Consider the following 27,359-nt stretch of genomic DNA (forward strand, 5'->3'; position numbering starts at 1 on the left):
GTTCTTGTGTTATGAAGAGAAAATAATGCTTCCTTATTTACTTTCTCCACACCAGTGATTTTATAGACCTCTATCATATCCCCCACCCCTCACCCATCATCTCTTTTCCAAGCTGAAAAGTCCCTTAATTAATCTCTCTTCATACAGAAGCTGTTCCATACCCCTCATCATTTTTGTTGCCCTTTTCTATACCTTTTCCTACTCCAATACATCTTTTTTGAGATGGGGCAACCAGATCTGCATGCAGTATTCAAGATGTGGGCATAGCAGGGCCTTATATAAAGGCAATATAATATTTTCTGACTTATTATCTATCCCGTTCCTAATGAGAACCAACATTCTGTTGGCTTTTTGACTGCTGCTGCACATTGAGTGGATGTTTTCAGAGAACTATCCACAATGACTCCAAGATCTCTTTCTTGTGTGGTCACAGCTAATATAGACCCCATCATTTTATATGTACAGTTGGGATTGTGTTTTTCAATTTGCACTACTTTGCATCTATTAACATTGAATTTCATCTGCCATTTTGTTGTCCAGTCATCCAGTTTGGTAAGGTCCTTTTGTAACTCTTCACAGTCTGCTTTGGACTTAACTGTCTTGAGTAGTTTTGTATCATTTGCAAATTTTGCCACCTCACTGTTTACCCATTTTTCCAGATCATTTATGAATATGTTGAACAGCATTGACCCCGGTACAGACCCTGGGGGAAACCACCATTTACCTCTCTCCAGTCTGAAAACTGACCATTTATTCCTACCCATTGTTTCCTATCTTTTAGCCAGTTACCAATCCAGTTTTATCCAATTACAATCTTTTAACCAGAACAATGCTGACCAGTATTTCTGGTCATCTCCTTGTGCTCCCCGTCTGTCTGTTCTACCCACTTGTTGTCACCTGTCTTACATTTAAAACTGGAAGCTCTTTGGGACAGAGTCCTTCTTGTTCTGTGTTTGCACAGCACCTAGCAAAATGGGGTCTTGGTGTATGAGTGGGACTCCTAGGCACCATGATCATATAAACAAACAACAACAAAATAACAGGACACTGGAAAGAGCCCATTGGCAGATTAAGCTTTTGTGGGGCCCTGGGCCAGAGCAAGTGGGGGCCCCTCCCCACCCCTTCTGCCTGCAGTCCCCCCTCTGCCTCCTCCCAAACTCCTACCGGGGAGCAAAGTTGGGGCTCAGGGGCTTCCCCTGCTCCCTGGCAGGAGCGCTGGGTGGGTGGAGCTGGGCAGCCCCCGTGCCTGGATCCCGCTCCTCGCCAGGAGTGCCGTGAGCGGAGCGGGTCAGCTGCGGGGATGCCTATTTTTCAGGGCCCCCGGGCACGGGCCCTGTTGGCCCAGTGGTTTATCTGCTTGCAGTTTGTTCTAGCCACTGTCTACAGCTGCAATTTAATATTAAAGCTCCAAAAGGTGAAAAATTAGATTTAAGAGTAGAACTGTCAGATCACTCATTCCAATGTGGGTTTATTTGGTTGATAACACAATCAAATGTCGCTGCAGCTCTCCTTTATTTCCTGATGTTACTGAAGGAAAGATACGACACTTTGAATGAAATCTGGGAGGAGCCAGTTTAGGTGACTCATGAAAAATAGTATCCATAAGCCAGAAGTGATGCAGAACAGAACATGCGCACACAGGGGCCGAGTTAACTTGCCTCATAACTTTTGGGCATGGAAAATATCAGCCACCAGTCTCCATTAACTCACCTCTTTGCATTTACTACACTCTTTTTAGACCAGCCCATAACAGGGCAAGAACATTCCAAGTCGATAAATGGTGGCTGGGGCTGAAACGTTCTATCCTGCAGAGGGCAGTGTGACACAATCTCAGGGGAAGATTTGTAAAACTATAAATGGGAGACTGAGTGTAGACTGGAGCTTGGTGTCCATTTACGTCTCAAAAAACCCCTCCCCCTAAAATGACAGAAGCATCTGCTTCCCATTCAGGATGCCTATGAACAAAACAAATTGCAAGGGAAACTTTCCAAATTCAGATACATTCTGAGATTTCCCTAATGAGCCACAATACAAGAAAGTGAAACAAAAATAAATTGTGCAAATGTCAGAAGATCTTCTATGACTAGCATGACAACATGCAGCCTACCACTAAAAATACATCTTCCCGCATTTATAGCAATAATATTTAGCTCGCATATAGTGTTTTTCTTCTGCAGATCTCAAAATACTTCATCAGTGGAAGCAGTCCCAGTAATATCTATTATACAGAGAGGGAAACTGAGGCACGGAAAGGCAAATGCACTTTCTTAGCAGGTCACTGGCAGAGCAGATATGGACACCAGGTTGCCTGCCTCCAAATCCAATGCCTCCCAGTCAACACTGCCTCGCTACTACTTATTACTCACTTTCACGCTCCCTTTTAAGATGAGTCAATAACCGACCATTATTATTATTTATTTGTATTACTGGAGTGCCTAGGAGTCCAGGGCATGGACCAGGACTCTACTGTGCTTGGTGCTGTACATACACAGAAGAAGAAAGACAATGCCCGCCCCAATCTAAGGATTAGACAAGAGACAATAAACACATAGTTATAGACAGGCTGACAGGGAAGTATAAGGGAACAACGAGACAATATTGATCAGCATATCACATATCAGATACTCCATTCCCTTCCCTGGGTCACTGAAGAAGAGATTATGGGTTGTTCTACTCATCTCTACATACCATTGTTAACACATGTATGGCGTATTTTTAGATAGATTAGGCAGGCAGGCATTTCATCTCAACCAACTACCACAAAAGAAATACAATGCATCGATAGCTAAAAAGGCACCATTTTGCCTGTCAGTGATTGCCTCTCCTCAGTGAAATGAAGGTGGTTGTAACGTAGATCGCTTAATTCTTCTTCAGATAGAGAGAACTAGATTCTGGCTTTCGGCACAATTCTTTGCAAAGGGTGATGCTTAAAATTGGCTTATATTGGTTTGGCTTAACCTTGTTCTTAATCACTTGAAGCTCAAATCAATAGAACTGCAATTTACATCAATGTAATATAGTGTTCACCCAGCCTTTTGCACTGGGTAAGTAAATCAATTTAAAATCAACCCTTTAGCTAAGGCAGTACACTTAGACAAGCCCGGAAACACATTTCAGAGGAACTATCTTCTCTATCCTGTTTCCAAGGAGTTGTAATCTACTGCTGGCTACAAGCATCAGTGACATTTTCTCACTTCCCACTCCCACGTTGGCTCAGCTAATTATGGGTCCAACCGTTCTTTATCCCTGCTTTGGGTAGGAAGTGAGCAGATGAGTAGTGGCGCGTACTCCCATGTAGATGCCTCAGGAGAGGTCCCTTACTCGCTTATGCAGGCATAAAGTCTAAGTGAGAACCCAGCCCTCAAAGCAGGTAGCTAGACAGGGCCATATTGACCATCTTACAGCATAATTCTTTGGAAAGAGAAATAAGAGGCACTCAGAACTGGGACAGATCCTCTACTTTTGTAAATTGCGTGGCTCCATTGACATCAATGGAGTTACCACAATTTAGATCCATATAGGATTGGACACATTTATCTTAAACCAGGAAATAAGAGCGGGGCTCTAGTTGTTGTAAACACATACCCATCATGCACAAGAGGCATTTGGTCATCTGCGTAATCCAACATGCTACAGCAAACTCCAACAGAAACCCAGGCAACGTGACCTGACACCACTGAACGTCATCTGGGAACATGAATTTGAACTAGAACAGGTCAAAATTTTTGGAATTACAAATTTTTGATGTTATTTTAGTCAAAAGTATTTTAAATTTAAAAATATTGTCAGGAATTTCAGCTTGAATGGTCATGGTTTTTGTGCTGATCTGCAATAAACCCAGCAGCACATCAAATTTGCTTCCAACCTTCAATCAGTAACACCTGAGGTTGAGTGCTTGCATGAGAACATAGATCAGAATAATAGATTAATTATTAGCACTGAGACTTTTCATTCTTAGGTGAACATTACAGATCTTCTTAAAACAAAAATAATCCAGTGTAGGTTTCACAGGATTCTTATGACACAAGAATTAGTCTCAGTTTGAAAATATTTTCCATTTACATTGCAAACGCTGTACTACAATTTCATGATGGCCTTAAATTATGCAAACCTCTACAGGCTTATGTTTTAAAGAGAGAAATACATTGCAGCTATGATACTTTGAAGCATAATGCTCCCATTATAACAGATATCATTAACAGAAGCTGTATTTTTCATATTAAGGTAGTAAACAAGAACATGCAGGATTCTTGTCATATATAAATACTAACCACTTCAACACCCACCTCCGATATAATTAGACCTCTATGCAATTACATTTTCCAGACATGATATTTGAGATTAGAGATAATATACTGCATACAAGAACCTACCATAAAACAAAGAATGCTAAAACTCACCATGAGCTGGCTGTCAGCTTTGTAACTTTGCTATTCATTTTCCCTTCTGCTAGTATTTGAGGCTTAAACACACTTACACTGATTTTTTTTTTCCAAACTAGCCCCAAACCACTCTAATAATTTTTGAGACATACTTCAAAAACTTTAACAGAGCCTGGTAAAACTGAGATGGCTAACCCTGACCCTGACCAAGAAATCAGCTTCATATAAAATATTTTCAGGCACTGATTTTCACCAATAACATGTGACATTTTTAATGTCATGAAGAAATACTGGCGTGTTAACCATTCTCAACCAGCACGGTCGAATACTTTTTATGGACAGCCATCAACAAGTGGCAGGTGACGGGAAATGAAGTAATTCATGCATACAAACCTGCTCATCCTATGCATAACCCTACCATTTCTGAAGCATCTGTACTAGCAGGTAACTTCTGTTGTGGACTGTTTCTCCAGTCTAGCAACATTTCCCTTCCAACCTTGCTCCACACACTCACAGCTAAATCCCTGCTAGAGATTCAAAGATCCTTCCATTTCAGTATGTGGCCTATTAAATCAAACTAGGAGACAGACCTGGGTTCTCATCTGTGCTCCCACGCTGACTTGTTTTGACTATATAATGCACCCTATGTAAATACAAAGCTTTATTATTTTTCACATGTAGCTCTCAAGGCATCAGAGTGATTGTGTTCTGCTTCAGGAGAGCTGGACACAACCCCACTGTCCCAAGTTATTATACCAAGTCCACTTATGTATATGCAACACCTTTGTGGGCACAAGTGACATAATTTACATGTGCAACACTTGATGGTGCATACACAAAAGGGGTTCTGAGCATGCAAATTCTATTATATGTGTCCAGGTCACTGCATTTGCAAACGGGCACACAAACAGAGGTAATATACAGAAACACCCACAATGTTTTGCTCTAACGGGATTGATCATTTTAGTGTTGCATGTTTCAAGCCAAGTGTTGCCCGCACACCATCTTCCTGACCAAATATTTCACTATAGGGCTAGACTTCCATTTTACAAGCATCAAAACCTGACGCATGAGGGCCAGGTCTTCGGTCTTTACCGGCATGCAGTTCAATGCCCCAAACTCTGTGCGCCCAATCACTTGTGCAGGCAAATGATGGGGTTTGCGCAGGTGTATGAAGTGGAGTTTTGTACTCAAGTGAGACTGCCCAGAAATGTGGAAAGAGATGGCATGCACACCAACAGAGGCCACGTTTTGAAAACCCGACTCTGACAGATCTGACCACCCCTTTACCAAAAAAAGGCTGAACACATTTCAACGGGGAAAGGCTCCGAAGTATTTTAACTTGTAGCTCTATTACCAGCTAACCGTACTGCCAGCAGCTCGGCAGTTAAGCGGTTCAAAACATTTATTTGTAGATATGCTTATGTGTCAACTCAGCCAGTTTTCAACACATGTAGCTACTCTTGTGACAAACCAGAAATGCAGATCCGATTAGAACCACAGACATCCAAACAGCCTTTCCTACAAACGGGGCTCCCTGTGCTGATGATCTAACAGCTATGTTTTCTTCTGCTGTCACTACAACTGTGCCTTTCTTCGACACAATGACCAGATACTATCCGTGATATGCTGCAGCAGTTGGCTTTAGCTTTATCACCCTGCTGGATTTCCCAGGTGAAGGGTCTGGTCAGCTAATACATTCCTCTGAGTGCATGTCAAAACACAGTCTGCTTGCCTGTCGTAGGCTTACAGCTTCCTACTGTTCTATAAAGTGCTCAGCCATGTAGGTGTCAAAACACATTATAGACAGAGGCAGTAGCTGTACTCCAGCTAAGATTTAGTGGGCTTTTTCCACTTTAAACATTGGATTGGAGAGGATCTTCACTCAGCCAGTCTAATAGACTGTTTCATTGGCACACAAGGCGCCAACTTGCATGCTCATATAAAAAAAGGCTGCTTAAAAATGTGAAGTCTTTTTTTTTTTTTAATATACCAGGGCAAATAAAAAGTCATTTGGATCAGACTTCAGAAACTGGGGTTGTTTGTTTTTGTTTTCATCAGGGGTCATAACAGAGTCCAAACATTTGGGAATAAAACTGCTTTTCAGCTAGACTAGTTCTAGTTGATATTTTAGAAAAGAATGTTTTGAAAAGCGGGGGAGAGAGGATATGCAAAGGTTGGTTCTTTCTTTCTAACTTTATTCACTTGTACCACTCAAGGGCACATCACAAAAATCTCATGAGGAGAACGAAGGTCCTTGCAGCCCACATCATATCATCACATTTAAATGGCAAAACAAAGTCACTGTAAAACATATTTGGGCCAGTCTAAGACCAAAAAAAACCAACAACAACTCTGTGGAGACTTCATGGTGGGTTCCAGGTGAGGACAATGCCGGTTATAATGCTCTTGACAGAAATCAAGGAAAATAAGCACAACTGACTGCACTCTGGGTGGGGTTTTCAAAAATGCATTAGGTTGTTAAGCATCCAGATTTTCAATGGGCGTTGTCACCTAACTCACTTAGGTGCTTTTGAAAATGCCACCCTACAACGTTTCTTAGGAAATACAAATACACACAATTTCACTTCTGAATTCCAGAAGGAGGTAGAACGGATGGGGCGAGGCTTGAGGTCCAGGAGGCTTCTTACCAGAGAATCTATCCATCCAGCTGCCTACTGCTCCATATCACCAGGAATGTATTTCACCAAAAATGTCTGAATGTTTGGCTGGATGACTACTTTGTGCGATCCTTTGCACACGTGGAATTATATTTTATCTGTGAAGAACCATCCAGTTTCTGCATTGCTCGGTTGTTGCAAAACTGGTGGAGGCCGTCTGGAGTGAGAACGCTCTGATGCTTGTGTTTCTGGCATTATGCTCAGCATTATTTTAACGAACTTGTCAACGTCCAATTCCCTTGCCCTCAGCCTTTCCTTTACAGTGACATTTGCTCAAGCAAACGGAGCGATCTCCATGTATCACTCTAATGTCAGTGTCCCTGGTCTAAACCTCCCTTCCTCAATTAACACTCATCTACCACAGACTTCAAAGAGCTGATAGCAGGTTTTGCAGAGTAATGCAGAAACTGACACAGACCCACTGCTAATGCCAATTTCCTTGGCAATAACCTTTCTGACACTACCTGCAAGAAAGTGGAATGATTCCTGCCTTCAAGTGCTCACTCGACTCTTACTTTAAATTACTTTTTAAATTCGTGTTTTTGGCCAACTCAGCAGAACACTCTCTCCTGCCCTCAGCCACCTCTGCCCACTCCAAATCAGAGCCCGAAATGGTCCCTTCCTCTCCTCCACACTCACAGTGACAGAGTGCAGGCAGTAAGGCAAAAACCCACCCAGTCACTGCATTAAATGGATTATTTTCAAACCGGCTGCTAACATCCTACAGGTCACGTATTGATCCTATTGAAGTCAATGGCCACATTCCCTATGATTTCAAAGGGCACAAGAGTTTGCTTGACATGTTTATGATAAATATCTTTAAATGCCTTTAAAAAAAAAAACAGGGTACAGATTTCCATAGAGCTTGTCTAGTCTGTGCCAGCTCATGTGTAAAAGCATAAAGGGGCTAAATGAAGTGTTTGTGGAAGGAACTTGATTCATACAGTAGTCCTAGATGGACATTTGGTTGGTATCTTAAAACTCAGAGTTCCAAGGACATTTGGAGCAGAGTCAGGCCAATGCTTTTGAGCAGCTCACCATCGCTCTTTAAATATTTAGATCTGGGTGGCCCAATCAGTATTTGCTCAGTTTGGGCCCTCAATCCAGCGTCAATGTCACCACTCAAGCCATTTGTTTATCAAGAACAGCAGCAGGTTTGTCAGTGCTATTGTACTCACTCAGGCCTGTTGCATTCTCGAACCGCAGTTTTTATGCCACCACCACAGGTTCTTGAACAGCTTCCAAAGGGACTCCACGATCCCCACGCTCCATCAGTTACCGGCACCTCTCGCTCCTTGGGGACACACACGCCAAACTTGCAGTGCTGTACACAAAAGAGAGCATCACAGAACGACTCTTTTCCATTACAGAATATTGACGTTTTAGAGGACAGCAAACAAATTTCCCCCTCGGTTTTCAGCCCATGTTCATTTGTCTGCCTTTTCTCAATAGCTACATTCACAAGGAAAGGAACATGTTACAAAAGAAGCCTTAACTTACTGTTCATCACACTGGCTGAAAAACTTGGGAAAACATTTTTAAACGCTAGAGTGCTTAAAATCCCCGGCGTCTCATCCTGCCCTCACCGAAATCAAGGGTGAAACACACAGGTCCCAACTCAGGAAACCACGACATGCTTAGCTTACGCTTTAGGCACACGCGTACGTGCCTTTCTGACTTCAGTAACAATAAGAGCGAGTCACAGGGCGTAATACTGCTCTGCATGAGATTAGCGTGAAGCAGCAGGTCCAAAACTTCTGCATCCTTAAAAGGTGAAGACCAGACAGATTGCAGAGGCCAGAAGAGTGATTTATAGAGAAACGATAATGGCTGCACCAGCCAAAAAATACCCCGTTTACTGATCCTGAACTGTAAAGCAACACTCGTAGCGAGGACTTTTCAAAAAAAGCTACTTATCTGATTTTCTGGCTACAGGCTGAGAGCCACAATGCATCAGTACAAAGAGACAGATGATCAGGAATATAAAGAAAGAAAAATCTCCTGAACTGTAGAAACTGCCAGAATAAAGGTAAGGAAAACATAAGAAAAGTAGAGCAATAAAAACAAGTGGGGTTTCTCCACCCCCTAGAACACTTTTTCCACATCCCTTTACTTCCCCAGGCCTATTTCCATGTAAAGGTTTTGTTGGCATAGCGAACTCAGGTCTGTGTGAGAAAAACAAAATCACTCCCCTTAACCCACACAGCTGTGCCAGCAAAAGCCCTAGAGCAGATGCAGTTATACTGGCAAAAAAAGCCTTTTGTGGGAGCAGTTTATTTTGTCCAGGGAACTGGTCTAAGCGATCCTGGCAAAAGTACATCTTTTGCTGGTCTAAGCTGTGTCTCCCTCAGGAGGGTTTGCTGGTAGAGCTACAGGGGCATGGCAAACCCTCTCTAGCGTGGACACAGCCTGAGAAACAGAGTCAAATCCACTGAATTCCACGGTGAAACGTCAAGGGGGCCAGGATTTCACCCCTAGTGAGTTTTGTGTTGCCATAGCCCCTAGAAGCCCTACTCGGGGACCAGGACTCTACTGTGCTTTTTCACATGGAGGGTAATTAACCACTGACATAACTCGCCCAGGGAAGTGATAAATTCCTCCCACAATTGGTGCTGTTCACTGGAGACGGGATGTCTTTCCGAAAGACGTGCTCTGTCTAATCCAGCCACAAGTTACTGGGCCCAATAAATGCTCCCCTGCAGAAACTACTGGGTCAAATTCTACAGCCCGTGCTATGCAAGGGGTGAGACAAAGGGATCATAATGATCCCTTCTGGACTTCAAATCTATGAATGTGGCTATTTGCTACATCCTATTTTTACATTAAAAACAACACTCCAGAGCCTACAGTGGGGGGCATGGGAAAGGAAACAAAAGCGAAGGCTACTGGGGGGCGGGCGGGGCTGAATAATGGATGCAGATCACCTAGGCTCCAACATCTAAGAAGAGTGGGATGAAATAGGGCCCTGAATCTGAAAACACTTATGTACGTGAGTAGCTTTACTCAGTCAAGTAGTCCCAGGCCTTGTCTACACTACGGGAGGAGCTCGATCTAAGTTACACAACTTCAGCTACGTACCGCAGGGTCCATGCTACGCGATGTCAACCTGAGACGCTCTCCCATTGACTCCCCTTGCATGTCTTGTTCAGGTGGAGGACAGGAGTTGACCAGAGAGCCATCGATGGTGATTTAGCAGGTCTTCACTAGACCCGCTAAATTGACCGCTGATGCATCGATCGCCACGTGTCCAACTCCTGATAAGTGTAGACAAGCCCCCAGATACTCATGTAAAACAATTCACATTCATAAGTGTTTGAAAGATTGCAAACTAATAGCCTGATCGATGCATTTCTTATTTGGGAGTGCTTAAAGTATTTGAATGTTTAAAAAAATTCCACTTTATTGGCAATAGTGTTAAATGTGATTCTGGCTCAGCAGTCAATCCCTATTCATGGGAAATCAATCGGTTTCCCGCAGGTGCTTAATTGCTTTGGGGCCAAAAATGAATCAAACACCCTCCATCAACTTCGTCTGAGATCCATGGATTTTTCAGAGCCACTGCAACACGTACAACTATTCCTCTGACATCGCGACAGCTTCTTGAAACTCACGGATTTGGCACAAAATTCTTCTCAGAAAGTGATGGTCCCTGTTTTTGGGCATTTATAAAGGAGTCAGCAAGGGGTTTCATCTTAACAGATGGGGCCTGTTTTCAGGGAATGCATATTTCAGACAGCAGGGAATGTTGGTACCTTCAAAATCACTATGATGCAATTTTTTTTGCCCCTTAAAAATGGCTGGTTAGTTTTATATCACATTTCAGGCACAATCAGAGCACTTTCCTAAAGCAAAAACCTACTGAAATCACTGTTTGTTCGCTGTCTGAGCAGTGCCTAGCACAATCTATGCCTAGGGCCGTTAGGTAATAATTATGCAGGAATAAAGACTGTAGGTGTATAATAAAAATGATCATACTTGGATTGAGAGTTTAATGACAGAAATACTAATAGTTTACACAAATACTTTGCAGACAATAACTCAGGAATCTTCATAAATAGCCCCATGAGGTTGCAGAAGCAATGTGACCATTCCCTTTTCTCAGATTATTGTTGACTGTTTAATCTGACCTCCTGGCTAGCCCTGGCCAGCAAATTCACCTAGAACAGGGGTGGCAAACCTGAGCCTGAGAAGGAGCCAGAATTTACCAATGTACATTGCCAAAGAGCCACAGTAACACATCAGCAGCCCCCCATCAGTTTCTCCCTCCCCCTCACTCCCGCCCACCAGCAGCCCCACAGATCAGCGCCTTCCCCTTCCCCCACACCTTCCCATCAGCTGTTTTGTGGCATGCAGGAGGCTCTGGTGGGGGGGGGGGGAAGTGAGGGCATGGCAGGCTTAGGGGAGGGGGAGGGTCCAGGAGGAAGGAGTGGAGGCGGGGGCAGAGCCTGGGGCAGAGCCAGGAGTTGAGCAGTGAGCACTCCCCTGGCACATTGGAAAGTTGGCACCTGTAGCTCCAGCCCCAGAGTCAGTGCCTATACAAGGAGCCGCATATTAACTTCTGAAGAGCCACATGTGGCTCCGGAGACACGGGTTGGCCACCCTTAACCTAGAACATCCCGCCTCAACCCAGTTAGCTTGTGGATGAGGAAAGCGAGGCACGGAAAGCTCTTTGCACAAGCCCACAGATCCCAGGAATCCTTGCCTCCCTGTTCTGTGCTCTGACCATCCGGGAAATCAAAGTTAAACCTAAAGAAAATGTAGGGCCCAATCCAACTCCCATTAAACATCAATGGTGGCTGGATACGGCCTTTAAACTGGGGAGTTGTAAGCCTATCATAAAACAGGCCTCTCAATGAAAATGCTGACACACCCGTAACTAAAGTGGCACTGCTCAAATATTTAGACAAATCACAAACCATTTATCAAATTAATGCTGTGTCAACAAACATTGCTAGATTACTGCTGAGGCTGGACTGGCACAAAAAGAAACCGAAACGGAATGGTCTCCATGGTAATGGAGTCAGAATTTGCTGATGCACTCAAGTTTCTCTGGCACGCTGGGCTCTGTTCATTTCATATTTAATTTGTGACTGATCTCTACCGCCACAAAGAACCTGTGGGTAGTTCCAACAATTTTTGCAGAATTATCCAGTAAAAACTCCATAGAAAAGCTCTGTAAAATCTCAAGAAAAAGCCTGAAAAGAGATTTCCCCTCTCACTGTCCCTGGCCAGGTTTTTAGTCACCCTGAATGACTCCATGTCTTCTCTCTCACCTGCACACACACATCCCGCACCATGCGCTGCAAAAACGTGTGACCAAATCTTTCTCCGTTAGCAGGAACACTGCACACACACTGGCTAACTGTGCAGGATGAGGAGTGGAACTGGAGAAATATAGTCAGGTTTCTGAAGGGAGCTAGTTTAGTATGGCACCAAGGGCTCACAAATGCAACCAGGGTCAGCTGCTACCACGCTAAACCTATATAAACACTGCTCTCTCCGCATGCTTAAGAGGAATCTCTTTCCTGCAGCGCCGCCTGCCTGCCCCTTGCTAATGAAGCAAGTTGGTCCTAGCTGCGTTTGGCTAGCTGCTCCCCATTGAGGATGGGGTCTATTTGCTGGATTCATTTGAAGATGCACTTGTCCTCTAGTCTACAGCATGCCCTGGGTTTGCCTTCCTCTGCACATTTGATTACCAAGGGCCATATTGTTTAATAAGAGCCTGCCGCAGTACAGCCTATTTTATTTAAAAGTATTACAACGTCTGTTTCTCCATTGCGAGCCCATTCCTGCCATCTGCTGCATACATCACCGCCACTGACGTTTCGAGAGTTTAAGCACTGCAGGATGGGGCCCTATCCTAGTTGTTTTCAGAGGCACACAGGGTCAGTAGCTGTCAAAGGAAAGAGACACGTGGCATCAAGATCACAGTGCCGTTCCAGAGGAGAGACTTCCTGCAGAAATGTTGACTTCGGCAGTGAAGTATCCAGCCACACACAGGCTTGGCACTGATGACCCAGCGAAGCAGACTGAATAACTTACGAATATAGGCAACTAACAGAGCTCGACATGACTTACAAGCTTCACATCTGATGGCTACTGACACGGAACTCTGCCAGGAAATTACACTATTGATTGTGTTCAGAATTTCAGGATTTGTGGTCATAAATAGCACATCATTAAGGAAAGAAAGAAAGAGAGAGAGAGAAAGATGTTCCACTTTAATAAACAGCAAGATTAAATTAAGGAAATACAGTTGTGTTTCTTGGAAACATACTGTGAATATTCAAGTTGTGTAACTTTCATGTCTTTTTGTTTGTTTGTTATACATCTATGTTTAAATATTATTTTTATGTTTTGGAAACACATGAATTAAAAAACAGAAAAATATACAGTGCTTGCCAGAGTTCTCTTTCCTATGGGCCTGTGTCTTACGGAATGAATGGAAGTGCTGTTGTTAATCCAGTTTTTGTCTGGACCAACTTCAAAATAACTTACACAGACAAATTCACGAAGGGAGGTGGTGATGGTGGAGGAAGGCATTCTAACAGAGTCTACTTTCCTTTGTCTCTCCAAGAGACTCCTAGATAATTCACCCAATCCAGAGCCCAGGCATCAGTTGACTTGCTACTAAATAGATTGGCAGGAGGCAGACAAGTGTACCAAGACTTCACACATGCATAGCCTATCCGACTACCCACTGCCCTAAACAAGAAACCAAAAATCATGATTATGCCTCTACCGGTAGCAAAAAAAGGCAACCATAGCTGTTATTCTATGCTTTTTGAAATAGTTTCTAAAACCGCTAGATTAGCAGCCTCTTTTTTTTTGCATCGCTTATTTTAAAATCAGTGAAGCAGTGATACTGTGAAACAAAAGTAAATGATCACCACAAGTATTCACCTAGCAAAGGCCAAAAAACAGAGGTTGGATTATTACTTGATTTAATTTGGTGTGGGCTTCAGTGCTCTCATATTCAAAATATGTGCAAGTTAATACTCCTCGGTTACATAAATAGCTTTGATTTAGGAATAAGATTTAAAGGTGGAGGATAAGATATCCGAGTTGTTTTAGCTCAGTTTGGACAGGAAAGCCCTTTGATTTCTAAAGAGATTTCCATTAAAAAAAATGGCACTTTATTTTCCCTGCCAACCCATATATAACAGATTTTAAATAAGGCAACTTGAGGCCAAGCATTACTGAGCATGCAGGGCTGCTGGCCACATCATAGCTTAGTACTAAAATAGCTACTCATTCCAAAGAAATTAACTCCAGATTTTGTACATCAGTGTTTTGCAAGACACAGCAAAATACAGGGGAGGATTTTTATGCTGATCCAAACTTTGGAAGGGTAAATTAGACCAAAACGCAGAGATGCTCCCTCCTCCCACTTTTCTAGTGGGCCCTTTGGCCCAGATCCACAACGTGACTAAGACATTGTGATGCTCGGAGTCATGACACCTAATTTTTAGGTGCTTAGGAAGGAAAAAAAAAATCACAGGAACAACCATGCGACCCACACAACCTGAACTGGGTACCCAGACTCCCTATTCAATGAATGGGGAGAGAAAGGCACCTTAGAGTGTGATCCGCAAAAAGCCAGCATGCTAGGTAGGGACCCGCCAAGGGGAGATGCTGAGGAGAGGAGTGTATCCCAAACTCCATTGCCTTATGGGGATAGGCACCTAAACCTGGTCTGGGCCTGTCTATGCTAGTGATCCACAGCTGGGAACGCTCTCCTGGACACTTAGGCATCTCAGTCGTTCCTTGCAAGAATGAGTTAGGTGCCTCACTCCACACAAAGCAGCGGCAGTGGTGCCTACTAGTTAGAGCATTCACCTGGGATGCGGAAGACACAGGTTCAACTCCCCCCTCAGGCAGAAAAGGAGAAAGGATTTGAACAGGAGTCTCCCAGGAGAGCGCTATGGGCTAGTCTGATGTGGGGGGGTCCTCCCTCAGTCTCTCCTGTTGAAGCTGTTCCACTGTGGCTAAATAGCGAAAGCATTACTGGGAGGGAGGGAGAGGCAGACAGAATATGCCCATTGCGGATTTGCTGGCTTACAAACAGAGGGTCCCCCCGGCACGTGGCCAGACTTATGGACAATTGCCTTTAGATGTTTTTCAGACACCAGAGGCTTCAGCATCTGCCTCCATGCGGAAGAGCAGGCACTTGCCATGAATGTCCTTTGAGTCTCTGGGGGTGTTGTTAACACAGTGGTTTTATGCTACTGTGGCAGAGCAGCTGTTTGGCCCGTCTTTGGGCTCAGAACACCGCACCTGAAAGACTGATTCCCACAATTTCTGCAGTTATTCAGTTGCTGGCTAGGGCAGAGGGAAAAAAAAAAAAGAAGAAAAACAAATGATTGGAGGAATGGGGGATGGTGGAGGTAGGGGGCGCACTGGCCTGACTTCATTTTCAGGCACATATTTTGGGCTGAAGCGGTTTGGATGGTCTCTTTTTGCATCTGTGATTCATTAGGAGTGTGACTGTCATTGCTGGATTTTGTTTTTAATTTTTATCCCAATAAACACGAACAGATGGGATGATTCTAAAGCCAAGGGGTTCGGGCACCCAGATAGAAAGCAGTAAGCTGGGCCCACAGTCCAGTCTCCAGTGTTTATACACAGACAGAGCTCCACATCAGACTATCCCATAGCTCAGCAGTTAGGCATGATCCTGAGAGGTAGGAGATCCCTGTTCAAATCTTTTCTTCCCCTCTGCCTGGGGGGGGGAATTGAACCCAGGTAAGTGCTCTAATCACTAGGCTAAAAAAAAAAAAAATCAGCTAAGACGGTATCACCGCCAACACCTCCTAGCTTTTGAAGGGGACCCAGTCCAGTAGGTTAACTCTGAGCAGGCAGCCCTACTGGACTGGGCCCCAGGGGTGAGATAGGTACTCCTCTGCGTATTGCTTCATGCTTTGTGGCTTGCGCTGGGACTTGGGCGTCCATCCAGGTGCCTGAAGGGAAGCAGCCACGTGCATGATCAGCGGCAGAAACTTTAGGGCCCAGGGAAGTTCTACCCCGAAAACTTGGATGCAAGTAAGTTGAGGCGCCTACAGGACTGGGTGGCAGCCGAGCGCGAGTTTTGTGGATTGCAGTGAAGACTAAAACTGAGACTTAGGCCCAGATCTACAAAGGTGCCTTTCTCCCTGCTCACCTTCGTATGACTGAGCTACTTCCAGATTCCGCATTATGGGCCTTGTGTTTTCTCACTATTTTTACCAGGACTGACCACGAAGATAGTTACTATTGGGATTAGTGCTCCCGCCCGCCCACCCACTTTGAGCAGCCTAGGGTGACCAGATGTCCAGATTTTATAGGGACAATCCCAATTTTGGGGTCTTTTTCTTATATATGCTCTTATTCCCCCATCCCAATTTTTCACATTTGCTGTCTGGTCACCCTAGAGCAGTCCCAACGAAGTCAGTGGGAGATAGCTTGTTGTTTTAACTTTAAATTTACCTGTCATTAATTCTTAGCATGCCTGAGTGTAATACATCTTCTTTATTTACTACAATGCAATACAAACACACACAGTAGCAGATCTTATACACACAGAGCAGTAAGGCATTATCTGTTAGTCTTATACTGTGAGCAATACCAAATGAAGTTGCTGAAAAGCAACTCATTTGGGATAGTAACTACACCCAGTAGTTTTTTCAAGATCAAGCCTGTATGTCTTTTAAAGGGTGAAATTCTCACTTATGCAGTGGGCCACCACAAGGTCTACACATCCCTGAAGTTCCACTTACGTCATCAAAATAGGGTTCAAACTGACCGCAATGATGCACAGGCCTTAGGCCAACTCTCTGACCAAGGGGGAACCTCAGGGAAAAGTGAATAAAATTGGTTAGAGCGGTGGACAGAGCCCACTGCCACACAGCTCCGAAGAGCAGTATAAAAGTGGGAATTTCATGGTTATTCCCATGACGTGCGTGAATGCATGAGAAGATGTACAATTTCTGTGCCTGTGCTTTCTCATCAGAAAGAAAAACAAAACGATACGTTATGCCCATTGACTTGAATCATCACTTAGCAAAACATGTTGACTAGAAAGGTTTCAGAAATGCAGAAAATTTAATAATCTATTTATTTTATGAAAGTATATGGGTCAAATATAGCCTAAATGCATTTTAATTAAAATGCATTTAAAAGATTGTGTATTAGACCAGGGATCGGCAACCTTTGGCCAGCAGCCCATCAGGGAAATCCACTGATGGGCCAGGACGGTTTTTTATCTGCAGCATCTGCAAGTTCAGTCAATTGCAGCTCCTATCCACCCTGGTTCGCTGCTCCAGGCCAATGGGGACTGCGGGAAGTGGCGGCCAGTGCATCCCTCGGCCTAAGCCACTTCCCGCAGCCCCCACTGGCCTGGAGCAGTGAACCGCGGCTAGTGGGAGCTGCGATGGGCCAAACATGCAGACGCTGCAGGTAAACAAACTGCCCTGGCCCGCCAGGGGCTCTCCCTGATGGGCCGCGTGACAGAGGTTGCCGATCCCTGTATTAGACAGTATTAGGGACAGCAAGTCTTCCAAGGCTATGACAACTATAACTATTACTGGTTATCCAGCATGTTACAAACGTAACTTTTTAAGACAAATCGTTGAAAACCATCAAGCTACAGCTGCTTGGGAAATGTTTTTGTTCTTACAAAAAATTCTGATAAAAGCTAAAAAGTTTTGGTTGAAATTTTTCTTCAAAATGGTTGGCTTCTCCTGGAAAAACTAAAATCCCATAAACTATCCCCCCGCCCTCCAGTTTTTGACACATGAACACTAAAAAATTGAGATCACAAACTGAAACATTTTGTTGAAATCAGACATTTCCCACAGACATTTCCATTTCTGGTGAAAAACAACTGTTAAAGAAAGTTTTAGATGAAACATTTTGACCAGCTCTGTATTCTACTCTGAAGTTGTCCAAGCTAAGAGCCAATTTTAAACATACTAATTACCAACTGCATATATTTAACTTCCTATGAATGGGAAAGGAAAACCTCCCAGAGTTTGCTCGAGTAATTCCATAAAAGTACAATTAGCTTTTCAAAAGGTAGAATGCATTTCAAACACACAATAATGGCAAACAGGAGATTATATCAGGAACAATTTAGAGGCATTTGAGAAAGGCATTTGCAGATGACATATTACTACATTAATTCCAAGTTAGAGAGACTATCATTTTGATATCATACACTATAAGCACTGACAAGGAACAGAACACATTACCTCCTACATCACAAGCCAGCAAGATTATACTGTGCCACCATCAAAGCTATATAGAATTAGCCTTGGGTGAATTTCAGTTGTAAATTACACTCCATACAACTGAACTTCAGGGGATAAAAAAAGATTTTTGATTGATATATACAGTATGAGCCTTTTAACACCATTTTTATCTATAAGGGGATGAAACATCAAGTATTACAGACCTTTCCAGGTTCACACTCTGTCCCATCAGCCCAAGGTGTGTGTTGAGTACGACATCCTTTGTGAGCTCCATCACTGCTGATGCACCAGAGGCGTCTGCACTGCATCTGCTTCATTTATTTAAATGATCATAGTATTAAGTAATGTCCGACTCGAGTGTGATGCACTCTGTTTATCACATGACATTTCACAATAAATTTGCCACCACTTACACAATGAATGTGTGCAATATAAAACAGGGCAGGGGAAGGGTGTGGGGGCGAGGGGGAGGGGAGTACTGAATAGCTATGGGGACATGGAGCCTTTCAGCTCTAAGATATATCAGTCCTGAACCTGGACGAGTGTGGGCAAACTTCTTCACATGTGTGGAGCCCACCTGAAATCAAGCTACCAGTAGAGCTGATTGGAAAAATTCTGTCAACAGGCGATTTTGACAAAACATGGGCTGCGCGTGTGTGTATTGGAACCAAAATCATGAAAAATCCCCCCTCCCCACAGTCTCCTGCTACCAGTTCCAATCGAACCTAAGTTATGGTGGTGATCATAAGCTGTTCCCCTCTGCTAGCGTTTTACTAGCCTATGTGAAATAGAACACAAAAATAGCCACTGGAATTGGCACTAACTGGTACCCAGGTGGGGAGTCTCAGCAAACAGCAGGGGACAATGTTTTTGCCTTTTACAAGCTGCTCAGTAGAACAGGAGTGAGGCATGCTGCAGGGCAGAGTGAGGAGTATTGTGTGATGCTTCTGTTTGATGGACAGAGGGCTTCTCTCTCCAAGGTAGTCGTATGGTAAATAGCCCCTCTGTGGCTGGTTCACAGAGGACAGTTGCATTTTATAGCTCCCAGCTAATCATCTGGGGCCTGGATTTTCCAAAGGGACTAGTTATTCTGGGGTGCCTCTGTGTCTAGGTGCCCAACCTGATATACCTTGGAAGTGATGAGCACCCACCCTCTGAAAATTAAGCCTCTTTCAAGTGTCCCAAGTGGGACCCCTCCAGACTGAGGCTCTCAAAATCGCTAGTCACTCCTGAAGATGTGAGGAGATGGAGGCCCTGGAGTCAAACCCTGCCAATGGCCTACGGTAGTGGCTGTTATGGCGACGCCTTTTGCCACTGACAAAAATGAACAACCTGGGTACCAAACTATATGATAATGGGACTAACCCAGCAATGTTTTATTCCTATCGCATGTTACAAGCAAAACAAAGAGGTGGAAGAGCACTTACCATGTATGGGCAGACTTGAGACCCTGGTCCAAAAATTAACTCACATTGTTTATTAACATCATAAATTACTCCTGGGAGTTGCTGAGGCAAAGTGTAAGTCCTTGATACAGGCTCATCTAGTAAACATTCCCCATAACCAGTGCTTCAATAAAACAGAACAACAAGGTTAAATAGGGATTTGTCAGGCTAGAGCCCATTTCCTTTTAATGTATTCATCAATGCAGTATCTGTGTGCCACATAAAGGTTAACAAATTATTCCTCAAAGACTCCTGCACCAGACTGAAATATGACCATCACCCATTTTACACATGGGGCTGCTCAGGGGCATACCCTGCTTACATGGTGTGCCCCAGGTCCTTGCTTATAAACAGAACTGTGAAACAAAACTAGATTGCCTTCCTCCCAGCCTGGGCCTTAACCCACAAGACCATCCTTTCTCCCTTGTTATTGGGTTGTCATATTTAACATACAATACTTCAGCTACTGAGAAATACAGCACATTGCTTTGGGTACCAAGAGTGAGTGCAAACTGAAAGAGGAAATACTGAATATTCCCACAACACAAACAGTGTAAGAGCCACCTTGAGGGATACAAGCTCTCAAGTCTGACTGTACACAACATTGGTGGGAGCAGGTAAAGGCCCATACCAATGGGAGAAGAGGGCAGGCACAGGACATGTTCACTAAAAACTCTTCACTGTACTTCAGAAGAACTCCAAATGTTCAACTGACATCATGGGCACAGATCCTGGGCCACATTAGGGCAACTTTGTGCCATTCCGAGAGGTTGACGTGGCCTCAGAGCTACTTAACTAAGCTACCAGAGGGCTCCTTCTGCATAGGGAGATCCTAAAGAGGTGCAGTGCCACTGTAGCAGCTGCTATGCTAACCCCTTCCCAGCTGCCCACATACGGAGTATGGCCAGAGGAAAGGTTGTGTGGTCAAGCCCCTTTTCTCGTTCATCTTGGGCATTCTCAGATGCCAGAATGGGCAGTCAGTGTAAACCAGAGCAACTTCAGGGCCTCTCTAATTTATTCCAGGGTCCAGGCTGGCTCCAGGTCAGCGCCAAGGCCTGCAGAGGTAGATTTCATGGATTTTAGCAACTGCCTTCCTAGCTGGGCCAAGTGCTCCTAACACACAACTCAGTATCTGGGTCACAAAGCTTGGGAAACGCGCTGCTCAGGTTTAGCAGAGATGACGAGTTCCTTAAAAGTGATTTCCAGGGGGGTCAAGACTTAGCCTTCCCCATAGAGAAGCAATTCCTTGCCAGCTAATCATGAGACTGAACTGGCAGGGATTGAAACTCAGAAGCTGCATTTCTACACTATGTAAATGGGACACACACACACACACGCACCCCACTTCAGCTCCTTTCCAAATGATGCACACTTTGCTTTCAGTGTAACAAATGAGCTCTTTGAAGGAGGCTGTATATATAACAACACTGCCACATATATAATGTCTTACTCTAGAAACTCTGTAATGTATTTCCTACTACATTTTGACCACATCCAGGGGTTGGTATAGAAGTTCAGTGTCGGTGCCATGACATGTTGTTGATTTTTCCCTCCATCTTCTTTGCACTTATTATTGTCATCATGTGGCATGTTAAATCTACAAAAAGTAAAACAAGTCTAATGAAGTGCACGTTAAAGACCACGCATACCATACTTCAGCAGAAATAGAGTGTATAAAACATTTTGTCTCATTTTGAAACTGCTGGTCAATATTACAGATAAAAATAAAATTAGCCAAAATATTTGGAATAACCAATACACAGTAAGTGCTTTGGAACATTATAGGATTCTTGGGGTGTGCAGCCATTTGCAGCCAGAGTACACAAAAGCTTTCAACATCAGAAATCTAAGTGGCATTGTGGGTACTCCAGGTATTCTCAAGCCAAACACTTTGGGTAAAATTCAGATGCAGTTTTCTTTCTTGCTACCTGTAGCCATGCCCCTACAGGCATTCAGGACCTCACAGGATTGGGCCCAATGTTATGCCAGTGACAAGTTTTCCCCAGCCAATCCAAACACTCAAAGACTTTGGCTGGGAATTTGAAAGTCAATAGGAATTCGGCATCTGACTCTCTTAGGCTCCTTCGTAAATCCCAGCCTTCCGCAAGCTGTGGTGAAGTTATAAAATATGGGCATCATTTTGGACTTACAAAGTTTGACACTGAGGCACTCTCTGTACTATGAATGGCTATTGGCGGCCAGTCACCAATACAAACCCCTAGCGCAGAGAGACACAGCTAACACAAATTATGATTTGCACCAGTGCAGAATACCCCAGCTCCTAGTAAACAGCCCTGATGCAAATTGTGTTTTACAGCAGTGTTGCTTGTCTACTCTAGGAGTCTGCAAGCCATAGATAGCTGAAGTCATAGAATATCAGGGTTGGAAGGGATCTCAGGAAGTCATCTAGTCCAACCCCCTGCTCAAAGCAGGACCAATCCCCAGACAGATTTTTGCCCCAGATCTTTAAGTGGCCCTCTCAAGGATTGAACTCACAACCCTTAGCAGGCCAATGCTCAAACCACTGAGCTATTCCCCTCCTATTTTTTTTAAAGTCCCTAGTATAGTTAAGCCCTGAGAGTTCAATACCCTAGTAGCAGAAAGTTTCTAATGAAACTGAACTGTAGGTTTAGACATCTGGGGCCAAGTTTGTCCCTGATGTAGTTGCCTAAATGGAGTCACACCAGGGATGAACTTATATTTTATCTGGTAGGTTTACCAAATGCCATCAAGAATCAATATCAACATAAACCTGTCTGAGATTTGCAGCACACGCTCAACTGAAGAATGCTGCAAAAATGTCACTGACACAGAACATCTTAAGCTGCTTTGCTATTTGAAGCGGAAGAGGGGAAATGACTTGATGTGATCCAAAATTTGAAGGCTGAGTTTCTATTTCCATTAAGATTTCGTCCAGTGAGCCAAGTCTTCCCTCTGCCTCCCACACAGAGGCACTCCGGTTCAGGACCATCTCCTTGGGATGAAGTTTGTGAAATAAACCGCTGCAAGTTGGCAGGGGGGGTCAAACCTTGGGGATTGCCGTCAGGATATCAAATTAAAAAAATACAACTGCACTTAAATATACACTGCCCAAATGAAAAACCGTTTTAAGCAGTGAACGAGCTATTCATTAGAACTCACCAATCCCACCTCTGAAGTCTCTAATCTAAAACACAGTATATTATTTTAATTGGTGATGTAGCCATCGGATAGATGACACATCCTGCACTTGTAAGGCAAAGGACTAGGTGATCTAAGCCCATCTTTTTCATTCCTACTTTCAACGATCAACTGGGGGCTCAACTGCATGTGGGGGCATCGGGAATCCTAGCTTCATAGATGGTCATGCTCATCCACATGAGCACGGCCTTGGTAGAAGCTGTCTCAGTCGAATGCCAATCACACTAAGCGAAATTCATCCTCTGGCATAACTACTCCATTGACTTCAGTAAAGTTACATGCCAGGGTAGGGTCTGTTCTGAGAAACACGCAGTGGCAGGGGCCCTGAGGTTAGGTGGCAGAAGGGGAGAGGTTTGCCCATGTTTACTCTGAGCTCTTCCATCATCGCAGCCCTGTGATGAGCGTGAGTGCGTGCCAGGTGAGCAAAGCATGCACCACGCCATAAAATGTGCTAGCTCCATAGGCCTTCGAGACCTTGGATCTGCTTGGAGACACCCTGCTGACTCCCACCTTCTGCCTTCAGAGGCAAGTTAGGCCTGAGAGGAAACGACAGTGCAGGAGAGGATACGTGTTCATTTGATTTGGGCAGGGGGATGGGAAGGGCAGCATCCTTTTCTTCCCTACTCAACTGCTACCCACAGCAGGGGACTCTCCCCACAGGTACCAATTTTCCTTAGCACCAGTGGGTGGTCATGCCCTCCCTTGCCTCCGCCCCGCCTCCGCCCCAATTCTGGCCCCTTCCTGCCCCATTGGACCCCTCCCCAAATCCTCATCCTGGCCCCGCCTCTTCCCCGAGTGCATCGCATTCCTCTTCCTCCCCCCGCCCAGTGCTTGCTGCGCAAAACAGCTGTTTCGCGGCGCAAGCACTGGGAGGGAGGGGCGAGAAGCAGGACGCGGCAGTACATTCAAGAGAGGTGGCGGAGGCAGAGGTGAGCTGGGCAGCGGGGTGGGGAGGGGAGCTGCCAGTGGGTGCAGAGCACCCACCAATTTTTCCCCTTGGGTGCTCCAGCCCCGGAGCACTCACGGAGTCGGCACCTATGACTCTCTCTGACACACCCTCCCACCCATTCTGTGCTCCCCTGGGGCTGGGCCTTCTCTTGGCCACTCCATGCTGCTACCACTGGATGTTATGGAGCATTTTCATCTGCCTTTCAGATGCTGCCTGCTGTTTTGCCTCCTTGTCCTTGCACCTCCTACCCAAGTATGCTCATTTCTTAGGCTCAGCTGTGCATTATAGAATCATAGAATATCAGGGTTGGAAGGGACCTCAAAGAGGTCATCTAGTCCAACCCTCTGCTCAAAGCAGGACCAATTCCCAACTAAATCATCCCAGCCAGGGCTTTGTCAAGCCGGGCCTTAAAAACCTCTAAGGAAGGAGATTCCACCACCTCCCTAAGTAACCCATCAATTCCATATAGCATATATCTTTGGCTATTTAAATGTAAACTTATTTGCATAAAAACATACACATGGCCAAGTTCATGCGCGATCGTAAAAGCAGTACTTAGTCCGTTATCTTCGCTAATTGAACAGCTTCTGTACGGATCACAAACAGTGCCCAGTTCAGCCAGACCTAGAAAGGCAAGGGCAGAACAAGAAGGGTTACGATAAAAAACGAAATACTGCTCAGAGTTAAGCACATATTAACATTGTCACCTCAAAGGAGTAAAACAAAAACAAAAATAGATGAAGCTTACCTAATGTATCACATTTGTCGTGAGCTCTACAAATATCCTGTCTGAAAGCAGAACAGACTTGACGCTTTTAATTTTCATGTACACGCAAGTTACAGTACAAATGCAAAAATAAAGAAAAAATAATTCAAAAGCAATTCTTGGTTCTCCAGCTGACATTCTCAAGCTGGTTTTGTCACATAAGCTGTTGGTGAACTGAACAGAGAGGTCTGATTCAACTGCCTATTTAAGTCAAATCGAGTTTTACCAGTTGGTATTAGGCATTCAATGGCATTAGGAGCAGATCCTGGATACTACAATCAATCAATCAAAGATGCATTTAAACAGAGGGATAAATATTTACCATACTTCTTTTCATTGCTACACTACTTCCACAGTTGCAATCCAAACACTTATTGTCATTACTGGGCTTCCTCAAATCATTTATTTCTGATAATCACATGCATTAAAAATTCCAACTGTGATACTCAAATGGCTACATTATTAATGAGAAAACTTAATATACCTGGTAACAAGTACAGCGGTATCATGTTTGGGTAGATTGTTTTCTTCAGGGTGGTTCTGGGAATGCTGCCATTGGCAAAAGTTTTTTAATGTTGTCTGGGCATTATAAGATATTGAAGGACCATCCTAGCCATAAAAAATATATATACAAAAATGTGTATTTTAGTTATTTATCTCGGTGTTCACTCCCTGTGGCAAACACAAAGTGGAAAAAATTCTTTCATTACCTGTTCATTATGTATCACGACTAATTTCACAATAACAATATTAATTAAATTTCCAATACTTGGGTCTTTATAGATAGAGGCTACCTGCATCAAAGAGAAATTTTCATAGTTAATGCTAGCTTCAAACAAAGAATCAAAGCAACACAAATTTGTCTTCTGTTCTCTGAATGAGCAGAGCATGGCAGCTCTTCGCTCTCTCAGTAGGTTTTGTAGTAGAATTTTAGCTAATGATCTGGTCATGAACATCATCTTGGTGCAAAACCTTGAGAGATTTAGCATCACACCTTGAGCACAAAGATCCAGGGGCATTTGGAACCATTAAGTCTGTGTAACCCACCTCCTGGGTGTGGTGTTCTGTCCCATCTAGTGGCACCAAGACCACTTAGAAAGAAAGAAGAGAGAGAGATTAATGAGTTTGCTCTGCAGCCTTAGCTAACAGCCAGTTGGCTTTTAGCTTATGTGATAGAGGTTCATGCACTAAACTCCAGAGGTCCCAGGTTTGATCTTGCCTGCTGACAACCAGGGTCTGTCAGCATTACACCTGCTCTTGAATGGGGTGAGAAAGCTAAAGAAGATGCCAGCAAAACCACCCTACCACTGCACACAAGCCAGAGTTGCCACTGGGACTCCTACTACCATAATGGAAAGTCAACTGATACTACTATTCTTCATGAGCTTTAAGCAGCAAAGAAAATTGGGTAACAACTCAACTTCTAAATCCCAGCATGTAGGAAGGGGGAGGGGATCCACCCTCATGACTGTGTACGCTCGGAAGCCACATGTGGCAAGATTCTCATTCAGCTTGTACATCACACGTGCCTGAGTGGGAAGGAGACTAGATCTCAAGGACAGCAGCACTAGCCTGTGGCAACCCTACTGCTGGAGACTTGGGGAACTGAAGGAGTGAACCACAGAAATAGTTAATTTGTGTGGTGGAGCCGGGGCTGGAAGAAGCCATCCAACAGGACTGGAAGAGTCTCTTGTGGGTTCTGACATTTTCTGTATTGAGGGAGGACATGACTGAAGTTTTGTCAATATGAGCCACATTCTATCGTTACCTAATCCTGACTTTAGTACAGAACTTGATGTACACAAGCTCTGAGTATCACACCCTCTTGGGGTGGGATGAGTAAAATCCAAAGGGAAATTCCTCCTCTATTTTGATACTTACTATTGACATTAATGTTAAGATATAGTGTTGCAGATTAGCTCCGTGGTAGGCAACCATTCTGCTGTCTGCCACCACCATGACCTCCACAAATCGAGGATAGGAGAGGAATCGCTTTGTTCTTCGGTGCATCTTGACATGACTTGTGTTCTCAGTCTTGTTGTTATATGTAGAAAATTGATTTCTTGCTATGCTATGTTTTAATACCTCCACGTCCGAGAACAGATTAATTCCTTGCCATTGTCTTCTCTGGTTTTTCCTCTTGCCCTTCTTGCGACTGTTTTCATGCCCTATGGTTTAAAAAAAGATGGACTCCTGATTGAATGCATTCAAAACCACACATTTTCATGTTAGGAATACACTTCACTTCATACAACAGCTAGTAGTCTGTCTCCTGCACTCACTCAGATTTGTTCTAAGCAGCCATGCAAAACGAGGATTGCATGGAAAGCCACAGTTTAGCAAAGCACTTAAACATGTTCTTTACTTTAAAGACATGAGTAGTTCTATTGAAGTCAATGATGCTTAAAGCTAGACGTGTTCAATTGCGTTGCTGGACCAGGACCAGAGTAATCCAGTATGTAGGAAGAATTCATACTCAAAAATCAGCTAATTTTTTTTATATTTGTATCCAGGAATTTTAACTGTTCTGTCTGCGTACAGATTCCATGTGTGTTCAACGTGGCTATTAACCCACATAAGAGAATAAGGGCTAAATCCTGCCTCTCTTACTCAGGCACAACTGAAGGACGGAATAAGGACTGCCAGATTTTGGCCCCAAAGACTGAAGTAATTACATATGATTCATTTCTGTCTGTAACAATAGCATGGCTGTGCTTCAATTATTTTT

General features: G+C 44.0%; 1 protein-coding gene across 2 annotated transcripts in view; it reads right to left on the bottom strand.

Annotated features, from left to right (window-relative positions):
- The window catches only part of ADAMTS9 (ADAM metallopeptidase with thrombospondin type 1 motif 9), a 141,107-nt gene that overhangs the window by 90,236 nt on the left and 23,512 nt on the right, over positions 1–27,359 (bottom strand). The window contains exons 4-12 of one of the 2 annotated variants that reach the window (XM_050957230.1): positions 26,513–26,799; positions 25,342–25,425; positions 25,116–25,240; positions 24,614–24,654; positions 24,384–24,489; positions 21,187–21,333; positions 19,719–19,860; positions 18,495–18,599; positions 8,242–8,387 (exon numbers count right to left, since the gene is read on the bottom strand). In XM_050957230.1, the coding sequence (XP_050813187.1) occupies positions 8,242–8,387; positions 18,495–18,599; positions 19,719–19,860; positions 21,187–21,333; positions 24,384–24,489; positions 24,614–24,654; positions 25,116–25,240; positions 25,342–25,425; positions 26,513–26,799 (1,183 nt within the window). Of the gene's footprint in view, positions 1–8,241; positions 8,388–18,494; positions 18,603–19,718; positions 19,861–21,186; positions 21,334–24,383; positions 24,490–24,613; positions 24,655–25,115; positions 25,241–25,341; positions 25,426–26,512; positions 26,800–27,359 lie in introns of both variants that reach the window. The other variant, XM_050957229.1, reaches the window with a different exon arrangement.

This window comes from Gopherus flavomarginatus, chromosome 6, assembly GCF_025201925.1.
Source record: "Gopherus flavomarginatus isolate rGopFla2 chromosome 6, rGopFla2.mat.asm, whole genome shotgun sequence".
NCBI lineage: Eukaryota > Metazoa > Chordata > Testudines > Testudinidae > Gopherus > Gopherus flavomarginatus.